We start from the raw sequence: 24164 nt of genomic DNA on the forward strand, positions 1-24164 counted from the left end.
CACAAATATGTGGACAAATTGGAGAGGAAGAGATAAATGTGAATAAAAAGATAGACTGGAAAAGAGACAAGAATGGAAAGGACAAAGACAGAGATGGACAGAAAGAGACATAAATTTGGACAAAATGAAGAGGAAGAGAGAAATGTGGACAAAATAGACTGGAAAACGAGAAGGATGGAAAGGGAAAAGATAGAGAGACAGAATGGAAGGAAGAGAGAAATGTGGACAAAAATGGGCTAGTAAAGAGAGGAGCATGGAAAGGAAAAGACAGAGAGGTGAGACCGAAAGAGACAGAAATTTGGGCATAAAGATATGCAGGAAAGAGAGAGAAGGATGGAAAGGAAAAAGACAGGGAGATGGAAGGAAAAAGACAGAGAACAAGACCGAAAGATGGACAGGAACAGCAGAAATGTGGACCGAAAGATAGATAGGGAAAGTGAGAAGGATGGAAAGAAGAAAAAAGATAGAGAGTGGACAGAAAGAGACAAAAATGGAGAGGAGATCAAGACAAAAAGATAGTCAGGAAGAGACAGAATTGTGGACAGAAAAATGGAAGGAAAAGAGAATGGAAATTGAAAAGACAGATGAACAGGAAAAGACAGAAAAAATGGACAGGAGAACAAGACAGGAAAAAGAGACGGATAGAAAAAGACAGAAATGAGGACAAAATGGAAAGGTGATCAAGACAAAAAGATGGACAGGAATGACACACACAATAAAAGAAAGCGATGCAGAGGTGGATGGACAGATGGAGAAAGGAAAAGGGTATCTGTCACAGAGGTTTATCATAACTTCATGAGCATGAGGCTGGCTATAGTCATTCACTCAGAAAGGGTTTTCTAACGTGACGTAGATGAGTTTGCATGATGCGTTTCCCCCATAATGCCAAGCGCTAAGTGCCGCTCGCTTGGTCCTGAAGGGAGTCGTTTGGGACTCACTGAAACAGGACATGAACACACACACACACACACACCTGGAGAGGCTCTGCTCCTACAGGGACAGGCGTTGAGTTCTGCTGCATTAGCACTGACGCATTCGATGCTAGGCTTGTTTTGCGTATCACTCTGCCTTCAGCCCCTTCACACTGATAGGATTGTGTAGTAAATAAAGCAACCAGAAGTTGCTTGTTTTCATTGATATTTGGGACCTGAAGGCCGACTGTTAGACGTGAAGTTGCATTGGAATACAGACACTAAAGCTCATGTGATCCCACCGCTGATTTGGGGGTTATGGGTTTGGGAAAAGGCCTTAAAGATCACCTTTAAAATGTGAATGAGTGTTGTTCGGAGCTCTTTATGAACCGGCTCAGATGTAAAATTGGGACGTCTCAGCTGAGGGCACTGCGATCCGCCTCATGGATCGGCCTCAGGATGCTTACGCACACACTGATTGTCATGCCATTTGCTACGCACCTAAATCTCCAGCTGCAAAACCTGATGAAGACGCCACGCATTGCTCACCTTCGTTCATTTTCTATATTTATACAGGCAGTGCAGAATTATTAGGCAAATGAGTATTTTGACCACATCATCCTCGTTTTGCATGTTGTCTTACTCCAAGCTGTATAGGCTGGAAAGCCTACTACCAATTAAGCATATTAGGTGATGTGCATCTCTGTAATGAGAAGGGGTGTGGTCTAATGACATCAACACCCTATATCAGGTGTGCATAATAATTAGGCAACTTCCTTTCCTTTGGCAAAATGGGTCAAAAGAAGGACTTGACAGGCTCAGAAAAGTCAAAAATAGTGAGATATATTGCAGAGGGATGCAGCAGTCTTAAAATAGCCAAGCTTCTGAAGCGTGATCATCGAACAATCAAGCGGTTCATTCAAAATAGTCAACAGGGTCGCAAGAAGCGTGTGGAAAAACCAAGGCGCAAAATAACTGCCCGTGAACTGAGAAAAGTCAAGCGTGCAGCTGCCAAGATGCCACTTGCCACCAGTTTGGCCATATTTCAGAGCTGCAACATCACTGGAGTGCCCAAAAGCACAAGGTGTGCAATACTCAGAGACATGGCCAAGGTAAGAAAGGCAGAAAGTCGACCACCACTGAACAAGACACACAAGCTGAAACGTCAAGACTGGGCCAAGAAATATCTCAAGACTGATTTTTCTAAGGTTTTATGGACTGATGAAATGAGAGTGAGTCTTGATGGGCCAGATGGATGGGCCCATGGCTGGATTTGTAAAGGGCAGAGGGCTCCAGTCCGACTCAGACGCCAGCAAGGTGGAGGTGGAGTACTGGTTTGGGCTGGTATCATCAAAGATGAGCTTGTGGGGCCTTTTCGGGTTGAGGATGGAGTCAAGCTCAACTCCCAGTCCTACTGCCAGTTTCTGGAAGACACCTTCTTCAAGCAGTGGTACAGGAAGAAGTCTGCATCCTTCAAGAAAAACATGATTTTCATGGAGGACAATGCTCCATCACACGCGTCCAAGTACTCCACAGCGTGGCTGGCAAGAAAGGGTATAAAAGAAGAAAATCTAATGATATGGCCTCCTTGTTCACCTGATCTGAACCCCATTGAGAACCTGTGGTCCATCATCAAATGTGCGATTTACAAGGGAAAACAGTACACCTCTCTGAACAGTGTCTGGGAGGCTGTGGTTGCTGCTGCACGCGATGTTGATGGTGAACAGATCAAAACACTGACAGAATCCATGGATGGCAGGCTTTTGAGTGTCCTTGCAAAGAAAGGTGGCTATATTGGTCACTGATTTGTTTTTGTTTGGTTTTTGAATGTCAGAAATGTATATTTGTGAATGTTGAGATGTTATATTGGTTTCACTGGTAAACATAAATAATTGAAATGGGTATAAATTTGTTTTTTGTTAAGTTGCCTAATAATTATGCACAGTAATAGTCACCTGCACACACAGATATCCCCCTAAAATAGCTAAACCTAAAAACTAAAACTTCCAAAAATATTCAGCTTTGATATTAATGAGTTTTTTGTGTTCATTGAAAACATGGTTGTTGTTCAATAATAAATTTAATCCTCAAAAATACAACTTGCCTAATAATTCTGCACTCCCTGTATAGCCCAAAGTGCTTTCCAAACAATACACAAAACACAAATAACAAGGATAAAAACTCAGGGAGATACCAGGAACATCTATAACGTTCCTGTAGCTCAAACAGTAGAGCGTGGCGCTAGCAACACCAAGGTCATGGGTTCGATTCCCAGGGAAAGCAAGAACTGACAAAAAATGTTAAATGTGTACCTAGAATGCAATTTAAGTCGCGTCTGCCAAATGCATAAATGTAAATGACACCGTCATCTCCCGCTCCCGCTTCCATGTGAGGATGCCTGATGATGTTAGCTGCGTCCGAAACTTACCTCACGAAACGGACAGGCTTCTTATTACTTAAGCATGTATCGGCCCAGGACGGCGGTACTTCTTTTTCCTCATTCAGGCCCGTCTCGTGTCAGCTTTCAAGGTACACTTAACTGTGGATGATTATGAAAACAAGATAATCGAGGTAAAATGATTATTGTGTCCAGCAAACTTCACAACTGTTTACTTTCGTTCCGCATTAATGAGCATTTTAACATAAACTGCAGGACGTGCTTCAATAAACATTAAAAGTGTTATTCATCGCCATATCTAGTATTAATATTATTATTACTGTTATTACTGTTGGTATTATTATTGATACAAATGTTGTTATTATTATTATGATTTATCAATTGACAATTATCATCACCCCTTTTTTTATTAGTTTTTTTTTAGTACCATTACTGTTATTATTATCATCATTATTATTATCTATTATTGATGTTACTATTGCCGTCAGCACAACTGATCACCATCTTTAGTATCATTATTGTTATATATAAATATTGACAATTATTAAACATTATCATCATTATTAATATACATGCTATTACTATTTAAATACTTCTACTATTACTATTATTATTTGTCAGTTCTGCTTATTTTAGTTTTATTGCTGTTACTATTACTGCTGTTTTGTTGTTGTGTTGTGTGGTTACTCTATTGTAAGTTTTGCATTCCTAATAAATACAAAAAAAAAAGCACATTAAGCAGCGAAGGAGACGAGATGGAGCGGAGCGCACATAAGCGAAGTAACGCACATGGGCTTCAGATACACACCTAAAACAAACAACACAACACACCTACACACACATATGTTGAAATGCCTTTGTAAGGTTCCTCATAAACACAGTGGGTTATGTCTTAAGTAAGGGATAATGTCCACCCAGCCGGTTGTTATCTCAGAATAAACCCCTCCAGAGTGATCAGGACCCGAGGCGAAGCGGAGCGTCACTCTGAAGGGGTTTATTCTGAGATAACAACCGGCTGGGTGGACATTATCCCGCTTATTACACGCCTACTAGTCTCAAATAAATCATTATTAGACACAAAATATTGTCTTGAGATTAAATATTTTATTAGCTCTTACACAAAGCTTCCGCGAAGAAAAACAGTTCCAGACTGCTTTAAGCCTTTATCTATCGCTGCTAAATGTTGAGAATGAATGCTGAAAGGGTTAGTTCACCCAAAAATGAACCCAAGCCTCTGATTTACTCACCCTCAGGTCATTATAGGTGTTTATGACATTCTTCTGTCAGACAAATACAATCAGAGTTATATTTAAAAAGTCCAGGCTAACGTTAATCCCAGCAGTAGTTGGAGCTGTTTCTGAAGTCCATTAAATGCAGCTGTCCGTCAAATAACGTGCTCCACACGACTCCGATGGGTTAACAGAGCCTTCTGATTCCAATCGATGCGTTTGTGTCAGAAAAATATCTATATTTAAAACTTTATAAAGGAAACCCGCCTTGAAGTCTTCCATTGTAACCCACGGCTGTTTAAGCCACAAGATGGCGCCAGCGTTAAGCACAGAAGTAGAACCGGTCAAGATAACTCGCAGTACCCGGATGAGCGGTGTGTGTTATCTGGAAATAACGTACCGCTGGAATGAGCGATTGACCAATCAGAATCAAGTATTTCACAGAGCCGTGTAATAAGTCAATATAAACCCTGAGAAAGAGCGAGTGTAATGGTATATTGGATCCGTGCATCTCTTAAAGTGACAGCAGCATAATAAACCTGCTGCAGTCATTAATGCTAATCAAAGGAAAACGATAAAATCACTAACTGCTCTTGAATGAATAAACTGTTAATGTTAGTCATATCTTGAAATAAGACTTTGAGCATATCACCCACAAATAATCATGTTATTTTGTTGACCGAAATCATCGTGATTTCTGATTTTTGCCCTGATCTCGAGCAGCAGGTTTAAATGGAGTGAAGGTCACTGCAGGGCACAGAACGCATCTGGGAGTAGCCTTGACATGCCAGTTTAAATGCCGTTTCACACAGCACTCCCTTATCATCCACCCTACTCTGCTTTATTTTACTGTCATGTTCTACTCATCCCACACAGTGCTTCAACTCCATATCTTGATCAGTTTATGGGAAACCGTTCTCAAGCAGCATTTTGTTACATGCTACTCATCTGTGACCTCTTGGAGAAATGATTTGACTACACTGCAAGCGTTGCTGAAATCACTCTCTACTTTGAAACGAATCTGTATGGAATGAGAAGGAACATCTCTGCTTTTGTCCATTGTTAGTCTTCATCAAGCAGACATCTCTGACTGTTGCATCTCGTCTCACGCACTGAAAAATTGCATTTCTAAGATGGTGGGTAAAAATAGTACAATCATAGACAGTCCTACTTCATGGACAGTAGTTTTTTAATTTATTCAAAAAACTATGATCTCATTTATGTTGATTAACACATCAGTATTCACTAAATATTGAACCCTTATTTATGTAAGTGATAAACAGCAGTGTTTACCTAAATGCAATTTATAATTACACTGCAAAAAAAACATTTCTTACTTAGTATTTTTGTCTTGTTTCTAGTCCAAACATCTAAAAAAAAAATGAAACACTGATCGCAAATTTTCCTGCCATCCTCCTGTCAGACTAGCAGCGAAAAAATAAAATATTCAATACTGTGTAGTATAGTGTGTATAATATATAATATAGTGTATAATATCTGTTTATTAATTTGAGAAATGTCGCTGTCAAAAGAAAACAAAGATTCTGGTAAACGTGTGTCTACGCGTGAGCTAACAGTCAAGGATGAGGATGGCACACACAGATTTATACACACATGACTTTGGTCAAGTTAAGCTGTAAAATAAATAGTTTAACCCTTTAAATGCAAAGATTTCAACAAAAAGCGATTTTCTCAGGTTTTTAATTGGAAAAAGAAAGAAGACGGCCATAATTCAAATGGATATATATTTTAAACCATTCAAGGTATGACTTTGAGTAGGGTATCATTTTAAAGCTTATGGTCTCCTCTTACCATTGATACCAAGATCTCAATTTAGAAATTTGGGTGACAGTGACTCCTTTTGCTGGATCAGGTCACAATTATAATTTGAAGGAAATAATTCTGTGAACACTATTCAGAATTCAAGGCTATGTGTGATACAGCGTTTTGTAATGTTGCTACTTGGACGATGTAGCTTGGTATTGGGCAAGGAATGTTATTTTTTAAAATCTTTACCTTTAGGAAACGGCAAAACCGTCCCGCTCCTGAAAACTGGTGGCTCGGACTGGTTATGAAAACTGGTGGCTCGGACTGGTTATGAAAACTGGTGGCTCGGACTGGTTATGAAAACTGGTGGCTCTACCTGGTTATGAAAACTGGTGGCTCGGACTGGTTATGAAAACTGGTGGCTCGGACTGGTTATGAAAACTGGTGGCACGGACTGGTTATGAAAACTGGTGGCTCGGACTGGTTATGAAAACTGGTGGCTCGGACTGGTTATGAAAACTGGTGGCTCGGACTGGTTATGAAAACTGGTGGCTCGGACTGGTTATGAAAACTGGTGGCTCTACCTGGTTATGAAAACTGGTGGCTCGGACTGGTTATGAAAACTGGTGGCTCGGACTGGTTATGAAAACTGGTGGCTCTACCTGGTTATGAAAACTGGTGGCTCTGGCTGGTTATGAAAACTGGTGGCTCTGGCTGGTTATGAAAACTGGTGGCTCGGACTGGTTATGAAAACTGGTGGCTCGGACTGGTTATGAAAACTGGTGGCTCGGACTGGTTATGAAAACTGGTGGCTCGGACTGGTTATGAAAACTGGTGGCTCTACCTGGTTATGAAAACTGGTGGCTCTGGCTGGTTATGAAAACTGGTGGCTCGGACTGGTTATGAAAACTGGTGGCTCGGACTGGTTATGAAAACTGGTGGCTCGGACTGGTTATGAAAACTGGTGGCTCGGACTGGTTATGAAAACTGGTGGCTCGGACTGGTTATGAAAACTGGTGGCTCGGTCTGGTTATGAAAACTGGTGGCTCGGACTGGTTATGAAAACTGGTGGCTCGGACTGGTTATGAAAACTGGTGGCTCGGACTGGTTATGAAAACTGGTGGCTCGGACTGGTTATGAAAACTGGTGGCTCGGACTGGTTATGAAAACTGGTGGCTCTGGCTGGTTATGAAAACTGGTGGCTCGGACTGGTTATGAAAACTGGTGGCTCGGACTGGTTATGAAAACTGGTGGCTCTACCTGGTTATGAAAACTGGTGGCTCTACCTGGTTATGAAAACTGGTGGCTCGGACTGGTTATGAAAACTGGTGGCTCGGACTGGTTATGAAAACTGGTGGCACGGACTGGTTATGAAAACTGGTGGCTCTGGCTGGTTATGAAAACTGGTGGCTCGGACTGGTTATGAAAACTGGTGGCACGGACTGGTTATGAAAACTGGTGGCTCTACCTGGTTATGAAAACTGGTGGCTCTACCTGGTTATGAAAACTGGTGGCTCGGACTGGTTATGAAAACTGGTGGCTCGGACTGGTTATGAAAACTGGTGGCTCGGACTGGTTATGAAAACTGGTGGCTCGGACTGGTTATGAAAACTGGTGGCTCTGGCTGGTTATGAAAACTGGTGGCTCGGACTGGTTATGAAAACTGGTGGTTCGGACTGGTTATGAAAACTGGTGGCTCGGACTGGTTATGAAAACTGGTGGCTCGGACTGGTTATGAAAACTGGTGGCTCGGACTGGTTATGAAAACTGGTGGCTCGGACTGGTTATGAAAACTGGTGGCTCGGACTGGTTATGAAAACTGGTGGCTCGGACTGGTTATGAAAACTGGTGGCTCGGACTGGTTATGAAAATTGGTGGCACGGACTGGTTATGAAAACTGGTGGCTCTACCTGGTTATGAAAACTGGTGGCTCTACCTGGTTATGAAAACTGGTGGCTCGGACTGGTTATGAAAACTGGTGGCTCGGACTGGTTATGAAAACTGGTGGCTCTGGCTGGTTATGAAAACTGGTGGCTCTGGCTGGTTATGAAAACTGGTGGCTCTGGCTGGTTATGAAAACTGGTGGCTCTGGCTGGTTATGAAAACTGGTGGCTCTGGCTGGTTATGAAAACTGGTGGCTCTGGCTGGTTATGAAAACTGGTGGCTCTGGCTGGTTATGAAAACTGGTGGCTCTGGCTGGTTATGTGCGTTTGAAGGTCTTCAGTTACTGTGAGCGTTTGAAGATCATTGGGAAGGACGAGTTTTCCGCTCTACATCTCCTGCCAAAGTGTTGGCCTGACAAAAGGGGCCGTTAATGTGGGTCACCTCCACTAATGTGGCTCAGGACGCCGCGCCGGCCTGTAGGATACTGTAGGATTCGGACTGATGTTTGCCCCAGCGGTGGCGTAGGTGTTTTGCGATTCGGCTGTTAGTGTTGTGGGAAGCGTGACGGCCATCTTGAGTGTCTTCTGTCAGCCATCTTGTTGAGAGTCGATGTGTTTTGACAACGCTCATCTACTTCATTAGCCTAGTTTCGAGATAATGGCTACTGTGCATTTCTTTTCAATTGGAAATTCTTCACAAACGGTCATTAGGCTGTGTTTGATGCCACGGAATGACACAATTTAAATGCATTCAGGTTTTATTTTTCTCCCACCATGCGAGTGTTTCCTCTCACAAACAGCAGATGCGCTCCGGGTCCAGGCTGGCCCTTCTTTCTTTCTTTCTTTCTTTCTTTCTTTCTTTCTTTCTTTCTTTCTTTCTTTCTTTCTTTCTCTCTTTCTTTCTTTCTTTCTTTCTTTCTTTCTTTCTTTCTTTCTTTCTTTCTTTCTTTCTTTCTTTCTTTCTTTCTTTCTTTCTTTCTTTCTTTCTCTCTCTCTCTCTCTCTCTCTCTCTCTCTCTCTCTCTCTCTCTCTCTCTCTCTCTCTCTCTCTCTCTCTCTCTCTCTCTCTCTCTCTCTCTCTCTCTCTCTCTCTCTCTCTCTCTCTCTCTCTCTCTCTCTCTCTCTCTCTCTCTCTCTCTCTCTCTCTCTCTCTCTCTCTCTCTCTCTCGGCAGGGATCTGAATGTGAATGCCCACATTTCTACATCTCTGCCAAAAACCCAACAGCCCATTTCAGCTCTTCACATTTCATGAGCTGGGGATGGGCTGTGTTTGACAGGTCTGTTTTCTCTCTGAATGTTGAGCGATATCAGATCAGCTTCAGTCATTCGGTGTAAAGTGCAGCTGTGCTAATGAACTAGTGTAATGGAGATTTACGTTGAAGGCTTCTAAAAGATTAAAAAAATAAAATGAATCTCAAAGTAATTAGTAAAACAGCAACAAAGGCCATCTATGCTACTTCATGATCTATTTAATGCTGCTCAAATGTACAATGCAATTACAATCACATGTTCAATAGAGAAATACACTCACCTAAAGGATTATTAGGAACACACACTAATCCTGTGTTTGACCCTTTCTCCTCCAGAACTGCCTTAATTCTACGTGGCATTGATCAACAAGCTGCTGAAAGCATTCTTTAGAAATGTCGGCCCATATTGATAGGAGAGCATCTTGCAGTTGATGGAGATTTGTGGGATGCACATCCAGGGCACGAAGCTCCCGTTCCACCACATCCCAAAGATGCTCTATTGGGTTGAGATCTGGTGACTGTGGCGGCCATTTTAGTACAGTCAACTCATTGGCATGTTCAAGAAACTGATTTGAAATGATTGGAGCTTTGTGACATGGTGCATTATCCTGCTGGAAGTAGCCATCAGAGGATGGGGACATGGTGGTCATAAAGGGATGGACATGGTCAGAAACAATGCTCAGGTAGGCCGTGGCATTTAAACGATGCCCAATTGGCACTAAGGGGCCTAAAGTGTGCCAAGAAAACATCCCCCACACCATTACACCACCACCACCAGCCTGCACAGTGGTAACAAGGCATGATGGATCCATGTTCTCATTCGGTTTACGCCAAATTCTGACTCTACCATCTGAATGTCTCAACAGAAATCGAGACTCATCAGACCAGGCAACATTTCTCCAGTCTTCAACTGTCCAATTTTGGTGAGCTTGTGCAAATTGTCGCCTCTTTTTCCTATTTGTAGTGGAGATGAGTGGTACCCGGTGGGGATCCACAAATGCTTTGCTGCATACCTTGGTTGTAACGAGTGGTTATTTCAGTCAAAGTTGCTCTTCTATCATCGCCCAAAGGAATGCCACATACTGGATGTTTTTGCGTGGAAAAAAAAATCACAGTAACTGAGCAGATTGTGAAATACTTATTCATTCATCTATTTATTCGTCCGTCCGTCCATCCATCCATCCATCCATTTATTAATCCATCCATCCATCCATCCATCCATCCATCCATCCATCCATCCATCAATTTATTCATCTGTCAATCTATCCATTCATCAATTTATTCATCCATCCATTCATCCATCTGTCCATCCACTCATTCATTCATTCATTCATTCATTCATTCATTCATTCATTCATTCATCAATTTATCCATCCATCCATCCATCCATCCATCCATCCATCCATCACCTATTCATTCATTCATTCATTCATTCATTCATTCATTCATTCATTCATTCATTCATTTATTCATCCATCAATTTATTCATCTGTCCATTCATCAATTTATTTATCCATCCATCCATCCATCCATCCATCCATCCATCCATCCATCCATCCATCCATCCATCCATCCATCCATCCATCCATCCATCCATCCATCCATCCATTCATTCATCCATCTGTCCATCCATTCATTCATCCATCCATCCATTCATTCATCCATCCATCTGTCCATCCACCCGTTCATCCACCCATTCATTCATTCATTCATTCATTCATTCATTCATTCATTCATTCATTCATTCATTCATTCATTTGTCTGTCCATTCGTCATTTATCTGTCCATTCACCCATCCATTTATTCATCTATTGTGTTCCATCTGTCCAGTTGTCCGTCCGTGGGTCAATCCAGAAATGAAGCAAGTGGCTGTATTTATAATCGTGTCATTGAATCATTAACTCTCACGGTTCGCTCACAGCTACAGATTAATTTACTAATGAATCTCCGCTGTGTGTTGCTTGGAGACTCACAACTGTTCTGTGGCTTTCACTGGAACTATTATTCTGTTGCAAAATACAGCAAAGAATACGGACCCAAAATCAGTGTCACATTTGCAGTCGATCTGTGAAGGGGTTACTTTGCCTGTTGGAAATTCATGCTCGGTTTTCTCAAGTACCACTGATGCAATTTTTTAGGTTTAATCTCAACGATACATGGAGTTTAACACGATCAGAGAGAGGGTGCAAATTGTGCATTTAAAGCTAAATAATGGTGCAAAACCATATAAACAGTGTTTGTTCTCTCTTCTGGAGGTTCTGGGTGTGTCAGCATGTGTGGGATTCAGGGCCGTTTTGGCACACGTGTAACAAGAACATTGTTTTTACAGCTCAGTCATGCTCTGATTCCACTGAGGAGGGACTTTAAGATCAGACCTCTGAGCACGCTGTAATAATGCACTGCACATTTCACACACCAGACTATTTGCTCTGTGTGCTCGCGTCGAACTCCTACACCCTCCAAACGACATCTGTTTTACATCAAATGGTTGATGTAATGACTGGTAGTTTTCTTCTCTTACTCACTATCTTGTTTCCCAATATCTCTCTCTTCTTTCCTCATTTCTCAACCTCTTGATTCAAAGGGGTCGTCTTAGATATTTTTGTGTTAGTTTGATTTTCTACTGGTCTACTGATAATATTTAAAGTGTTTTGTGCCAAAAAAAGGCAACGTGGGTCATTTTTCTTTGCTCCTGCGCCTTTAAGAAATGCCTCTTAACATGTGAAATGAGCAAGAGTTCAAACTGAAATGGGAGTCTTCTGTGGTGTTTTTGTGAGCGTTGCTGAATTACTTTTTGAGAGAAATATATTTTTTTGTTATAGTAAATGTCCTTTTTTGCCGTTTCAGACTTTCTCAAAACTGCTGTCCTATTTTCCACTGTGTGAAGCAGCTCTGTAAATTACTGTCTTTTAAAGCTCACAAGCTGATCCATTCTTCAGAGAGCCCTTGAAATTGAAGTTTTGTGGCTTTTAGTCCATGTCTATTAGCTTTATGGTCATCTGTGTGCTAGTGTACTTTTAGCAGAGAAGGCATTTATAGTCTTTCTTTCTCCGAAAACAGAACACAAATATTGATGACATCATCTTCCACTCAGGGGCGTATGCAAATTGGCGGTAAACTTTGACTAATAAAAATGGTAAACTTTGACTAATAAAAATGGTAAACTTTGACTAATAATAAAAACGGTAAACTTTGACTAATAATAAAAACGGTAAACTTTGACTAATAATAAAAACGGTAAACTTTGACTAATAAAAACGGTAAACTTTGACTAATAATAAAAACGGTAAACTTTGACTAATAAAAACGGTAAACTTTGACTAATAATAAAAACGGTAAACTTTGACTAATAATAAAAACGGTAAACTTTGACTAATAAAAACGGTAAACTTTGACTAATAATAAAAACGGTAAACTTTGACTAATAATAAAAACTTTAAACTTTGACTAATAAAAACGGTAAACTTTGACTAATAATAAAAACGGTAAACTTTGACTAATAAAAACGGTAAACTTTGACTAATAAAAACGGTAAACTTTGACTAATAATAAAAACGGTACACTTTGACTAATAATAAAAACTTTAAACTTTGACTAATAAAAACGGTAAACTTTGACTAATAATGAAAACGGTAAACTTTGACTAATAAAAACGGTAAACTTTGACTAATAAAAACGGTAAACTTTGACTAATATCCTCCATTGCTTGCAAAGCCTTGACAACATTGCTAATCAATCACAGCTGTTAATTTCAGTTGTGTAATGAGCAAAGTGAAGTCAAATGCATGTCTCTCTCACAAAACATCACAAACACTTTTCTGGCCAAGGCAGTGGCGCATGTATTCATTGTGGTGGATGGAATCCCATAATGCATTGCGAAAAATAAGAGTAGTGATCAACCAATATATTCTCATGGCCGATATATGGCATTCTTAATTATCAGCATCGTCCGATCGGTATCTCTGTTTGGCTGATGTGTTGGAAGCCAGACTTTCATTTTGACATTGAGCAGGGCTTTTATTTTGAAAGCGCTGAGATTGCCTGATATCATATATATTGCCTTTATTTCAGGCTTCCTGCTCTCTTAGATATCGGTATCAGTTATAAAAAATTCAATAGCGGGCTACTACTAAAAAATAATTATATTATAAGCGTTTTAGTGTGTACTTAGTATTTAGCTTTGATTATGTTGCTGTCGTGAGTTTCTATTTCATTTGGACGCTCCCTATGTAGACAGCTATGGAATTACATATTTATTAAATTACAAATAACATAATTATTTTTACATTTATTTTTATAGCCGTATGGGAATAAGTGGGTATGTTTTACCTCAATCGAGCTCAGAGAAAATGTGGAAATAAATACAGATATATATAAATACAAATATACATTTATAAATGTATAAAATAAATACATGTATAAATAAATAAATGTTGACATAAATACAAATTACATAAATAAATGTAAAACAAATACAATTATAAATAAACTTATAAATAAATAAAAATATACATAAATACATGCAGAAACAAATAAATGTAGAAATAAAGAAAGAAAGAAAAATACAAATATACATTAATTCAAATATAAATACATGTATAAATAAATAAATGTGGGAATAAATACAAATATGCATAAATACAAATATACATAAATGCAAATGCACATAAATGTATAAATAAATAAACAATGACATAAATACAAATATACATAAATGAATGTAGAAGCAAATACATGTAGAAATAAATAAATATAGACAAATACAAATATAAATAAATGTAGACATAAATAAATATATACATAAATACAAATATAAAAATATGGTGACAAATTAAATGTAGAAATGAGTAAATGTAGGCATAAATGCAAATATGCATACATGTATAAAAAATAAATGTTGACATAAAAACAAATATGCATGCATACAAATATACATAAATAAATGTTAACATAAATACAAATATACATAAATAAATGTATAAATAAATAAATGTAGACATAAATGCAAATATACATAAATGTATAAAAAATATCGACATAAAAACAAATATGCATAAATACAAATATACATAAATAAATGTCGACATAATGTTGACATAAATACAAATATGCATAACTGTAGAAATAAATAATTGTGGGGAAAATACAATCATACATAAATAAGGAAATAAATGTATAGATACTTTTTATATTTCTTTCTGTACGTATTTCTTCTATTATATAGTCAGCTTTGGAGTCCCGTAGGCCGTGCGCGCGCGCGTCCTTGAGGTCTGTTGGCTGGTTTCACCCGTGAGGTTTGAGGTGTAAGCAGAGAGTTGGTCTGGGTGTAGATGTGTGTAATTATGGGTGTGGTGGTTTAGTCTCCAGCATACGAACACAAACCACCGCTCTGTCCTCGCTAAACCAGCCTCCGCTCTGAGCTTGGTGGAGCGCTCGCGTTCATGTTTTCTTGTGGCTCTGAGCGCCGGCCAAACTCGCATGTCTAATATGTCCAGCCTTCTGCCGTTGCTCTCGCCGTTTTCTTCTTCGTTTTACACTGAAGTGATTAATAATCAGCGGACATCAACCTTCTCCAAACTCTCCAGCACGTGTTCATGAGGAAGCTCTTGCATAAATCAAAAATCATGGACACGTTTCATTTTCTGCCAGTAAGTTTTGGCTGGACGATAGTGCCATCTGGATACGCCGGTTAGCTCACGTGAGCAACCTTTGACCTTTGGGAAGAAATGACTGTTTACCCAACGGGCGTTTATAGAGGATACACACACACACACACACACACACACACACACACACACACACACACACACACACACACACACACACGCATATGGCTGTTCTCACCTGCAGTCATTAGTGTCTTGCTGTGAGCGCTCTGCTTTCCCCGGGAGCAAATTCGCTTATTCCGGCAGCGTTCGCAAGTGCTCTGTAATCCAGCTGCAAGGTGCGAGTTCACTTACCGGAGACGCCCAGCTGATAGTTTAACTTCCTGTTTGCACAGGTCGTATTTAGCTATATTACAGGTCTCTCTGAAATACTTGATTGTGATTGGTAGATGGTGCCATTCTGTTGTCTAATATTTGCTTATAATGGCTCTAATCAGACGTGTGTGTGGGCGGAGTCTCTCTGCAGGCGCACTGCACTGGCAACCAAATAAATCAAAACTCACAGCCAATCAGACGTGTGTGTGGGCGGAGTCTCTCTGCAGGCGCACTGCACTGGCAACCAAATAAATCAAAACTCACAGCCAATCAGACGTGTGTGTGGGCGGAGTCTCTCTGCAGGCGCACTGCACTGGCAACCAAATAAATCAAAACTCACAGCCAATCAGACGTGTGTGTGGGCGGAGTCTCTCTGCAGGCGCACTGCACTGGCAACCAAATAAATCAAAACTCACAGCCAATCAGACGTGTGTGTGGGCGGAGTCTCTCTGCAGGCGCACTGCACTCGCAACCAAATCAATCAAAACTCACAGCCAATCAGACGTGTGTGTGGGCGGAGTCTCTCTGCAGGCGCACTGCACTCGCAACCAAATAAATCAAAACTCACAGCCAATCAGACGTGTGTGTGGGCGGAGTCTCTCTGCAGGCGCACTGCACTGGCAACCAAATCAATCAAAACTCACAGCCAATCAGACGTGTGTGTGGGCGGAGTCTCTCTGCAGGCGCACTGCACTCGCAACCAAATAAATCAAAACTCACAGCCAATCAGACGTGTGTGTGGGCGGAGTCTCTCTGCAGGCGCACTGCACTCGCAACCAAATCAATCAAAACTCACAGCCAATCAGACGTGTGTGTGGGCGGAGTCTCTCTGCAAGCACACTGCACTGGCAACCAAATCAATCAAAACTCACAGCCAATCAGACGTGTGTGTGGGCGGAGTCTCTCTGCAAGCACACTGCACTCGCAACCAAATCAATCAAAACTCACAGCCAATCAGAAGAGCGTGTGGGCGGAGTCTCTGCAGGCGCACTGCACTCGCTACCAAATCAATCAAAACTCACAGCCAATCAGACGTGTGTGTGGGCGGAGTCTCTCTGCAAGCACACTGCACTCGCAACCAAATCAATCAAAACTCACAGCCAATCAGAAGAGCGTGTGGGCGGAGTCTCTCTGCAAGCACACTGCACTCGCAACCAAATCAATCAAAACTCACAGCCAATCAGAAGAGCGTGTGGGCGGAGTCTCTCTGCAGGCGCACTGCACTCGCTACCAAATCAATCAAAACTCACAGCCAATCAGACGTGTGTGTGGGCGGAGTCTCTCTGCAAGCACACTGCACTCGCAACCAAATCAATCAAAACTCACAGCCAATCAGAAGAGCGTGTGGGCGGAGTCTCTCTGCAAGCACACTGCACTCGCAACCAAATCAATCAAAACTCACAGCCAATCAGAAGAGCGTGTGGGCGGAGTCTCTCTGCAGGCGCACTGCACTCGCTACCAAATCAATCAAAACTCACAGCCAATCAGACGTGTGTGTGGGCGGAGTCTCTCTGCAAGCACACTGCACTCGCAACCAAATCAATCAAAACTCACAGCCAATCAGAAGAGCGTGTGGGCGGAGTCTCTCTGCAAGCACACTGCACTCGCAACCAAATCAATCAAAACTCACAGCCAATCAGAAGAGCGTGTGGGCGGAGTCTCTCTGCAGGCGCACTGCACTCGCTACCAAATCAATCAAAACTCACAGCCAATCAGCCTCGCAACCAAATCAATCAAAACTCACAGCCAATCAGAAGAGCGTGTGGGCGGAGTCTCTCTGCAGGCGCACTGCACTCGCTACCAAATCAATCAAAACTCACAGCCAATCAGACGTGTGTGTGGGCGGAGTCTCTCTGCAAGCACACTGCACTCGCAACCAAATCAATCAAAACTCACAGCCAATCAGAAGAGCGTGTGGACGGAGTCTCTCTGCAAGCACACTGCATCCATTGTTGCTTACAGTATGGCTATAGATTATTTTCATGCTGCATATTTTACGTGGTCTTAAAACCCACCTTTTTAGCGGAGCTTTTGATTGATTTGATATTTCTTAATATTTCAGTTTTATTTATTTAATTTAATTTATTTATTTATTTTTAGTTGTTTATTGTTTTAAATCTGTAGCACTTTGAGATTTTGTTTTAAATAAAGTGTGTTACAAATAAAATGTATTATTATTATTAATATTATTATATTTTGACAAATGTACACAGGAAAAATACAGAGTACATAAGTATACATACTGCAGTCATATCAAGAGTATGGCTGCGGAGCGTTTCATATGTTAAATTTTGCTCTTTACACAGAAAGGACTGGTTGTTATTTTTCTGCTAAATATTTCTGAATTCTTTTTAAAAATAGGTCATCAGTATTCTGACAGTGATGAAAGTGTGTGAATGAGTAAATACAGGCGTTAGTCCAACCAGTCAGGACATTGTATTGAGATTTTCTAAATCCCGTGTGAAGCTCGTGAGTTTTGCGGTGAGATTTGGAGCGGTGATGTCAGGAGACAGATATAATTGGTGGGGTTGACAGCAGCTCTTGGCCAATTTGCATTTGATTCGCCATCTCCCACATCCCAGTGGTCTGATCCAAACGCTATCTACACGTATAAAAGCAAGAGGCTTTCTTTCTCCCAGAACTCACCTGTAGAGAGAGAGAAAGAGAAGCAGATGTTCTCACAGAGGAGATCAGCTCCTAGTAGATCTCATGGATCTGCCTCATCTGCAAATAAAGCCCCAATGAAAGCTCTGCCTGGCAACTTCTACACCATAACATCTGTCTCCTGAATAACCAGACCATCCCTGAGTCTAAATGATCTCTGCTTTAGACATGTGCTATTTCAATGGAAATAAAAGACGAGCTGCAGTGCTTCAGAACACACCAGACTAAGCTGTTATTGTTAAAAAAGTGGAAATTATATCATTCTGCCTCATTCTGAGGATATATTGTCAAATCCCAGATAGCAACATAGTGTCGGCCCAGATCCGGCCCACATCTGGTACGTGTGGATTCCATTGGGATTTGTTTAATGCCTCAAAATACATAATACATTATAAAAATAAGTTATTATTTCTTACTGAGCCCAATCTGTGTATTTAAAACATTCCCATTGGATGCAATACTTTGAATCTGTTGTATGTAAGAGCCTTTTTCTCAACCCACATGACTAATGGTTACATAAAGATAGTCGAAAGTAATTTCAGAGACCGAGAAAATGATTACAGTTGAAAGAATCTGAATCTGGAATAACATGCACCGGATGAGCTGCACACAAAATGGCCACAGGCATTTATTTAGGCAGGAGATGGGATGAATTTCATCTAGACTTTATGTCTAGCAACTGACAGAAGATGAGGATCAAAGAAAAGAGAGAAAGAAAAGATCAGGGAGGGAGGATCTGTGCAGAGAGAGAGAGAGAGAGCTGGTCATCTCTCGTTCTGGCCGTGGAGAAACAGATGAACAGATGTATGTTCATTTGGACAAATGGTGGTGAAGTCTGTCCTCTCGCCGCCTGATGTCCATCCTCTGGGTGTTTTGGATTTGAAATCTTCTCCTCTCCGTGCAATCACATGCTTAAAGAACTGGAACCAGATCCTATATGTCCCTGTCCGTCTTGGCCGATAGCTGGAAACCATTTCTCCGGTGGAGTGATTATGAAAGCGTTCTGTAATCAGCACACGGCCAACTGCCAAGTATACGGGTCTTTGATTCTGAAGTTCAGAAATATTGTGTCCTCATGTCTGAGTTTATATCTAGCTAGGATCCCACATGATTTGCCAAGCTATTTTATTTTCTTCACTTGCTTTTTAGCCAACGATACTCACTCAACATTTTGTACATTCCTTGGTGTGGCTTTGTGAAATTTGCTCTACTCATTATTTTTGGTTTATTACAACACAGTCGCGGGTAGGACTGTCCTTAAATCTGGTCCTTAAAGGGCACCTATAATGCAAAATTCACTTTTACATGGTGTTTGGACAAATGTGTGTTGGCAGTGTGTGTAAACAACCACTCTATAATGGTAAAAAACAATGGTCCCTGCTGACGGACTCCACCCTATTAGCATAGACCCGCCCACGATTGCTGACGGACTCCACCCTATTAGCATAGACCCGCCCACGATTGCTGACGGACTCCACCCTATTAGCATAGACACCGCCCACGATTGCTGACGGACTCCACCCTATTAGCATAGACCCGCCCACGATTGCTGGTGGACTCCACCCTATTAGCATAGACACCGCCCACAACTGCTGACGGACTCCACCCTATTAGCATAGACCCGCCCACGATTGCTGACGGACTCCACCCTATTAGCATAGACCCGCCCACGATTGCTGACGGACTCCACCCTATTAGCATAGACACCGCCCACGATTGCTGACGGACTCCACCCTATTAGCATAGACCCGCCCACGATTGCTGATGGACTCCACCCTATTAGCATAGACACCCCCCACAACTGCTGACGGACTCCACCCTATTAGCATAGACCCGCCCACGATTGCTGACGGACTCCACCCTATTAGCATAGACCCGCCCACGATTGCTGACGGACTCCACTCTATTAGCATAGACCCGCCCACGATTGCTGATGGACTCCACCCTATTAGCATAGACCCGCCCACGATTGCTGACGGACTCCACTCTATTAGCATAGACCCGCCCACGATTGCTGACGGACTCCACTCTATTAGCATAGACCCGCCCACGATTGCTGACGGACTCCACCCTATTAGCATAGACCCGCCCACGATTGCTGACGGACTCCACCCTATTAGCATAGACCCCGCCCATGATTGCTGACGAACACCACCCTATAAGCATATACCCCGCCCACGATTACTGATGGACTCCATCCTATTCGCATAGACCCCGCCCACAACAGCTGACAGATTCCGCCCTATTCGCATAGACCCCGCCCATGACTGCTAGACTCCGCCCTATTAGCATAGACCCGCCCACGATTGCTGACGGACTCCACCCTATTAGCATAGACCCGCCCACGATTGCTGACGGACTCCACCCTATTAGCATAGACCCGCCCACGATTGCTGACGGACTCCACTCTATTAGCATAGACCCGCCCACGATTGCTGATGGACTCCACCCTATTAGCATAGACCCGCCCACGATTGCTGACGGACTCCACTCTATTAGCATAGACCCGCCCACGATTGCTGACGGACTCCACTCTATTAGCATAGACCCGCCCACGATTGCTGACGGACTCCACCCTATTAGCATAGACCCGCCCACGATTGCTGACGGACTCCACCCTATTAGCATAGACCCCGCCCACGATTGCTGACGGACTCCACCCTATTAGCATAGACCCGCCCACGATTGCTGACGGACTCCACCCTATTAGCATAGACCCCGCCCACGATTGCTGACGGACTCCACTCTATTAGCATAGACCCGCCCACGATTGCTGACGGACTCCACTCTATTAGCATAGACCCGCCCACGATTGCTGACGGACTCCACCCTATTAGCATAGACCCGCCCACGATTGCTGACGGACTCCACCCTATTAGCATAGACCCCGCCCACGATTGCTGACGGACTCCACCCTATTAGCATAGACCCGCCCACGATTGCTGACGGACTCCACCCTATTAGCATAGACCCCGCCCACGATTGCTGACGGACTCCACTCTATTAGCATAGACCCGCCCACGATTGCTGACGGACTCCACCCTATTAGCATAGACCCGCCCACGATTGCTGACGGACTCCACCCTATTAGCATAGACCCCGCCCACGACTGCTGACGAACACCACCCTATAAGCATATACCCCGCCCACGATTACTGATGGACTCCATCCTATTCGCATAGACCCCGCCCACAACAGCTGACAGATTCCGCCCTATTCGCATAGACCCCGCCCATGACTGCTAGACTCCGCCCTATTAGCCTAAACTCTGCCCATGACTGCTGACAGACTCCGCCCTATTGGCATAGACCTCAGTGAGCTGTACACAGTCCGCCATGTTTATCTCCTCTCCAGAGCATTTAAACAGCAGCATTCGAGTAAGAAATGTATTCTTATTAAAGCTACTAAAGTTATTCAGTCGAGAGCAGTGAGTGATTTTCTTCCGTTTGTCTTCTGTTGTTTGATTCATATTAACAGCAGATACAGCAGTAGGTACTTTATATTACGCTGCTGTTACTTTAATGAAATGAAAACAGTAAAACAATGAAAACAGCATGTTCTTCCTTCCAGTAAAAAATGGGCATTTATGACATGGTATAATAAATGATCTTTTGAGCTGAAACTTCACAGACACACCCTGAGACTTATAATGCATATTGTAAATAATATTTGCTTATAATGAAGGAATAATAGGTCCACTTTAAATTCAATCCATTTAGGAATATTTCAGCTTTAATGTCATGCAGCGATCGTGGGATTTGAAGAATCAATATTGACTAATTGATTAAGTGTCATTTCAACAGAAATTACACTTAATTATTCAGTCATAAGGTTTCGTTTCAGTGAGGATGCAAGGCTCTGGTTTCTCTTAGTTTGCTTTCGAGTTCTTCACACGTGTTTCCTCTCTCCATTCTTCCAGGCTCGTACATGATGGTGGACACCTCACAGCACGATTATGGAGAAAAGGCTCGCCTTCAGCTGCCCGTGATGAAGGAAAACGACACTCACTGCATCGACTTTAACTATCTGCTGTACTGCCCAGACGGCTCCAGCCCCGGGACTCTCAATATCCTGGTGAAGGTCAATAAAGGGCCGCTGGCCAACCCCATCTGGAATGTCACTTCCTGCACAGGCCGAGGCTGGATGAAGGCGGAGCTTGCTGTCAGCACCTTTTGGCCCAATGAGTATCAGGTATGCAAATCACTCAGCCAATCAAAAGACATGGTTTGTATTCTGTAAACAAGATAGATAATACGCTGCAAAAATTGCTTTTCTTACTTAGTATTTTTGTCTTGTCTCTTGTCAAAATATCTAAAAATTCTTATATTACGAAACATTTACTAGACAAGTAAAAATGTATGTCTTGTTTTGGAAATATATAACTCAAAATTAATATAAATTAAATTAAAATAAGCAAAATTATCTGCCAATGGGGTGAGAAAAATAATCTTGTTTTCTGTTTAATTAAGATTATTTTGCGAACCCCACTGGCAGATTATTTATCTTATTTTAAGCAAAAACTCTCTTAATTTTAGTAATTTTTTTCCCAAAACAAGACAATTACTTTTGCTTGTCTAGTAAATACTTCTTGTTTTAAGAGTTTTTAGATGTTTGGACTAGAAACAAGACAAAAATACTGAGTAAGAAGAGCATTTTTTGCAGTGAAGAGACTCAAAGAAGCTAAACGCCTCAATATACTGATGGCGAAGTTCTTTGTTGTTCTTCGCTTATGGGTAAAAAGAAGTTTAAAATACAATTGCGAAAAATTTTCACATGGCTAAATATGTGCTGTGCTTAACTAAATAAACTCACAATAAAAACCACGACGGTGAGAAAACAGCAGTTCAGAAAGCATCTGATCACAGTGATGTGGAAAACCACCTCTTAGATTCAGCTCTCCAGTCACGTCACGTTTATTCATGCAGCGCTTTATACAATAGATTGTTTTAAAGCAAATATTACAGTATTAAACATGAAAAAACATGTCAGTGTCGCTGTCAGCTTCAGTTTCTACTGTAAAACGGCTTTCAGTTTGCACATGTTTTACTCACATCTGATCTGGATGGACTGAACAGAAGAAATGAACCGGAGATTTACACCTCAAAGAGGGCGGGGCCTCATAGCCACACCCACCTGTTACATCATCAACACGGACCAATGGGTGTTCAAAGGTGTTTACCAGGGGGAGCAAACTTTTCTGGAAAGTTCGTTTTATTCAGTCTCGAGCTCCTGAAACCAAAATTTAGTTTGATTTAAGCTTGTTTGAGATGCGCCTTGCCTCACCTGAAATAAAGGCGAGACTAGGCGGCTGCAGTGAGGGGAGGAGTGAAAAAAGTTCAGGCAAGCCGGACAGTTCTCTCTTCTCGTGGTGGATCAGACACCAGCGAGATCAGTTGCGGATATCGCGGGATTCACACTCGTGCGCTTTGTTGCTGATAAACTGGATGTAATTTAAGTTCTGTTGCTTTTAAATGAAAATAAATTTTATGAACAAGACACCCAAAGTTTTTGTTATTTATTTCCATTCGAAAGACCTGTTTATCAACCATTTTTATTTTAATTACACACGTTTTTATATATTTTTATTAATATGACAGCAATCACATAACCCACACAAAGATTGCACTGTCCGAGAGTTTGGGAATATTCACACATAATTTATACACATTAAAACATGATATCAGAGTTTTAAAATTAAATATTTTAAAAAGAGAACCATACATCACGGTTGTTTAAACCAATAAGCATTAAGCTGTGTCGTCAACAAGTCGTTTCCCATCGTGCTTTTGGTCAGCGCAGTCGGTGGAGAGCAACTGCGCTCGACTGCAGAATCCAACACATCCGCATCGCCATCGCGAGAGATTTTTGACATACGTCAGCATGACATCAGAGCAAGGCGGACCGCCCTCGGACACTTTTCTAACCGGCATGCATCTCGCGCTGATCACCGGTGATCGGTTCTGCGCAGATTTTGCTCATCTCAAACAAGCCTTTAGTTTTAGTGGATGTAGTGTTGTGATGTCACCTGGAGGTTTCGGAAGAGCATTTTTGAAGCTGAGCTGAGATGACTGCTTGCTGAAAC

The 24164-nt window shown here is 41.8% G+C and overlaps 1 protein-coding gene across 20 annotated transcripts in view; it reads left to right on the forward strand.

Moving 5' to 3' along the window:
* The window catches only part of ptprk (protein tyrosine phosphatase receptor type K), a 278449-nt gene that overhangs the window by 79538 nt on the left and 174747 nt on the right, over positions 1 to 24164 (forward strand). For all 20 annotated transcript variants that reach the window (XM_067416690.1, XM_067416688.1, XM_067416697.1 and 17 more), the window contains one exon: positions 22002 to 22273. In XM_067416690.1, coding sequence (XP_067272791.1) covers positions 22002 to 22273 — 272 coding nt within the window. The remainder of the gene's footprint in view (positions 1 to 22001; positions 22274 to 24164) is intronic.

The sequence above is a fragment of the Pseudorasbora parva genome, chromosome 15, assembly GCF_024679245.1.
Source record: "Pseudorasbora parva isolate DD20220531a chromosome 15, ASM2467924v1, whole genome shotgun sequence".
NCBI classification, from domain to species: domain Eukaryota; kingdom Metazoa; phylum Chordata; class Actinopteri; order Cypriniformes; family Gobionidae; genus Pseudorasbora; species Pseudorasbora parva.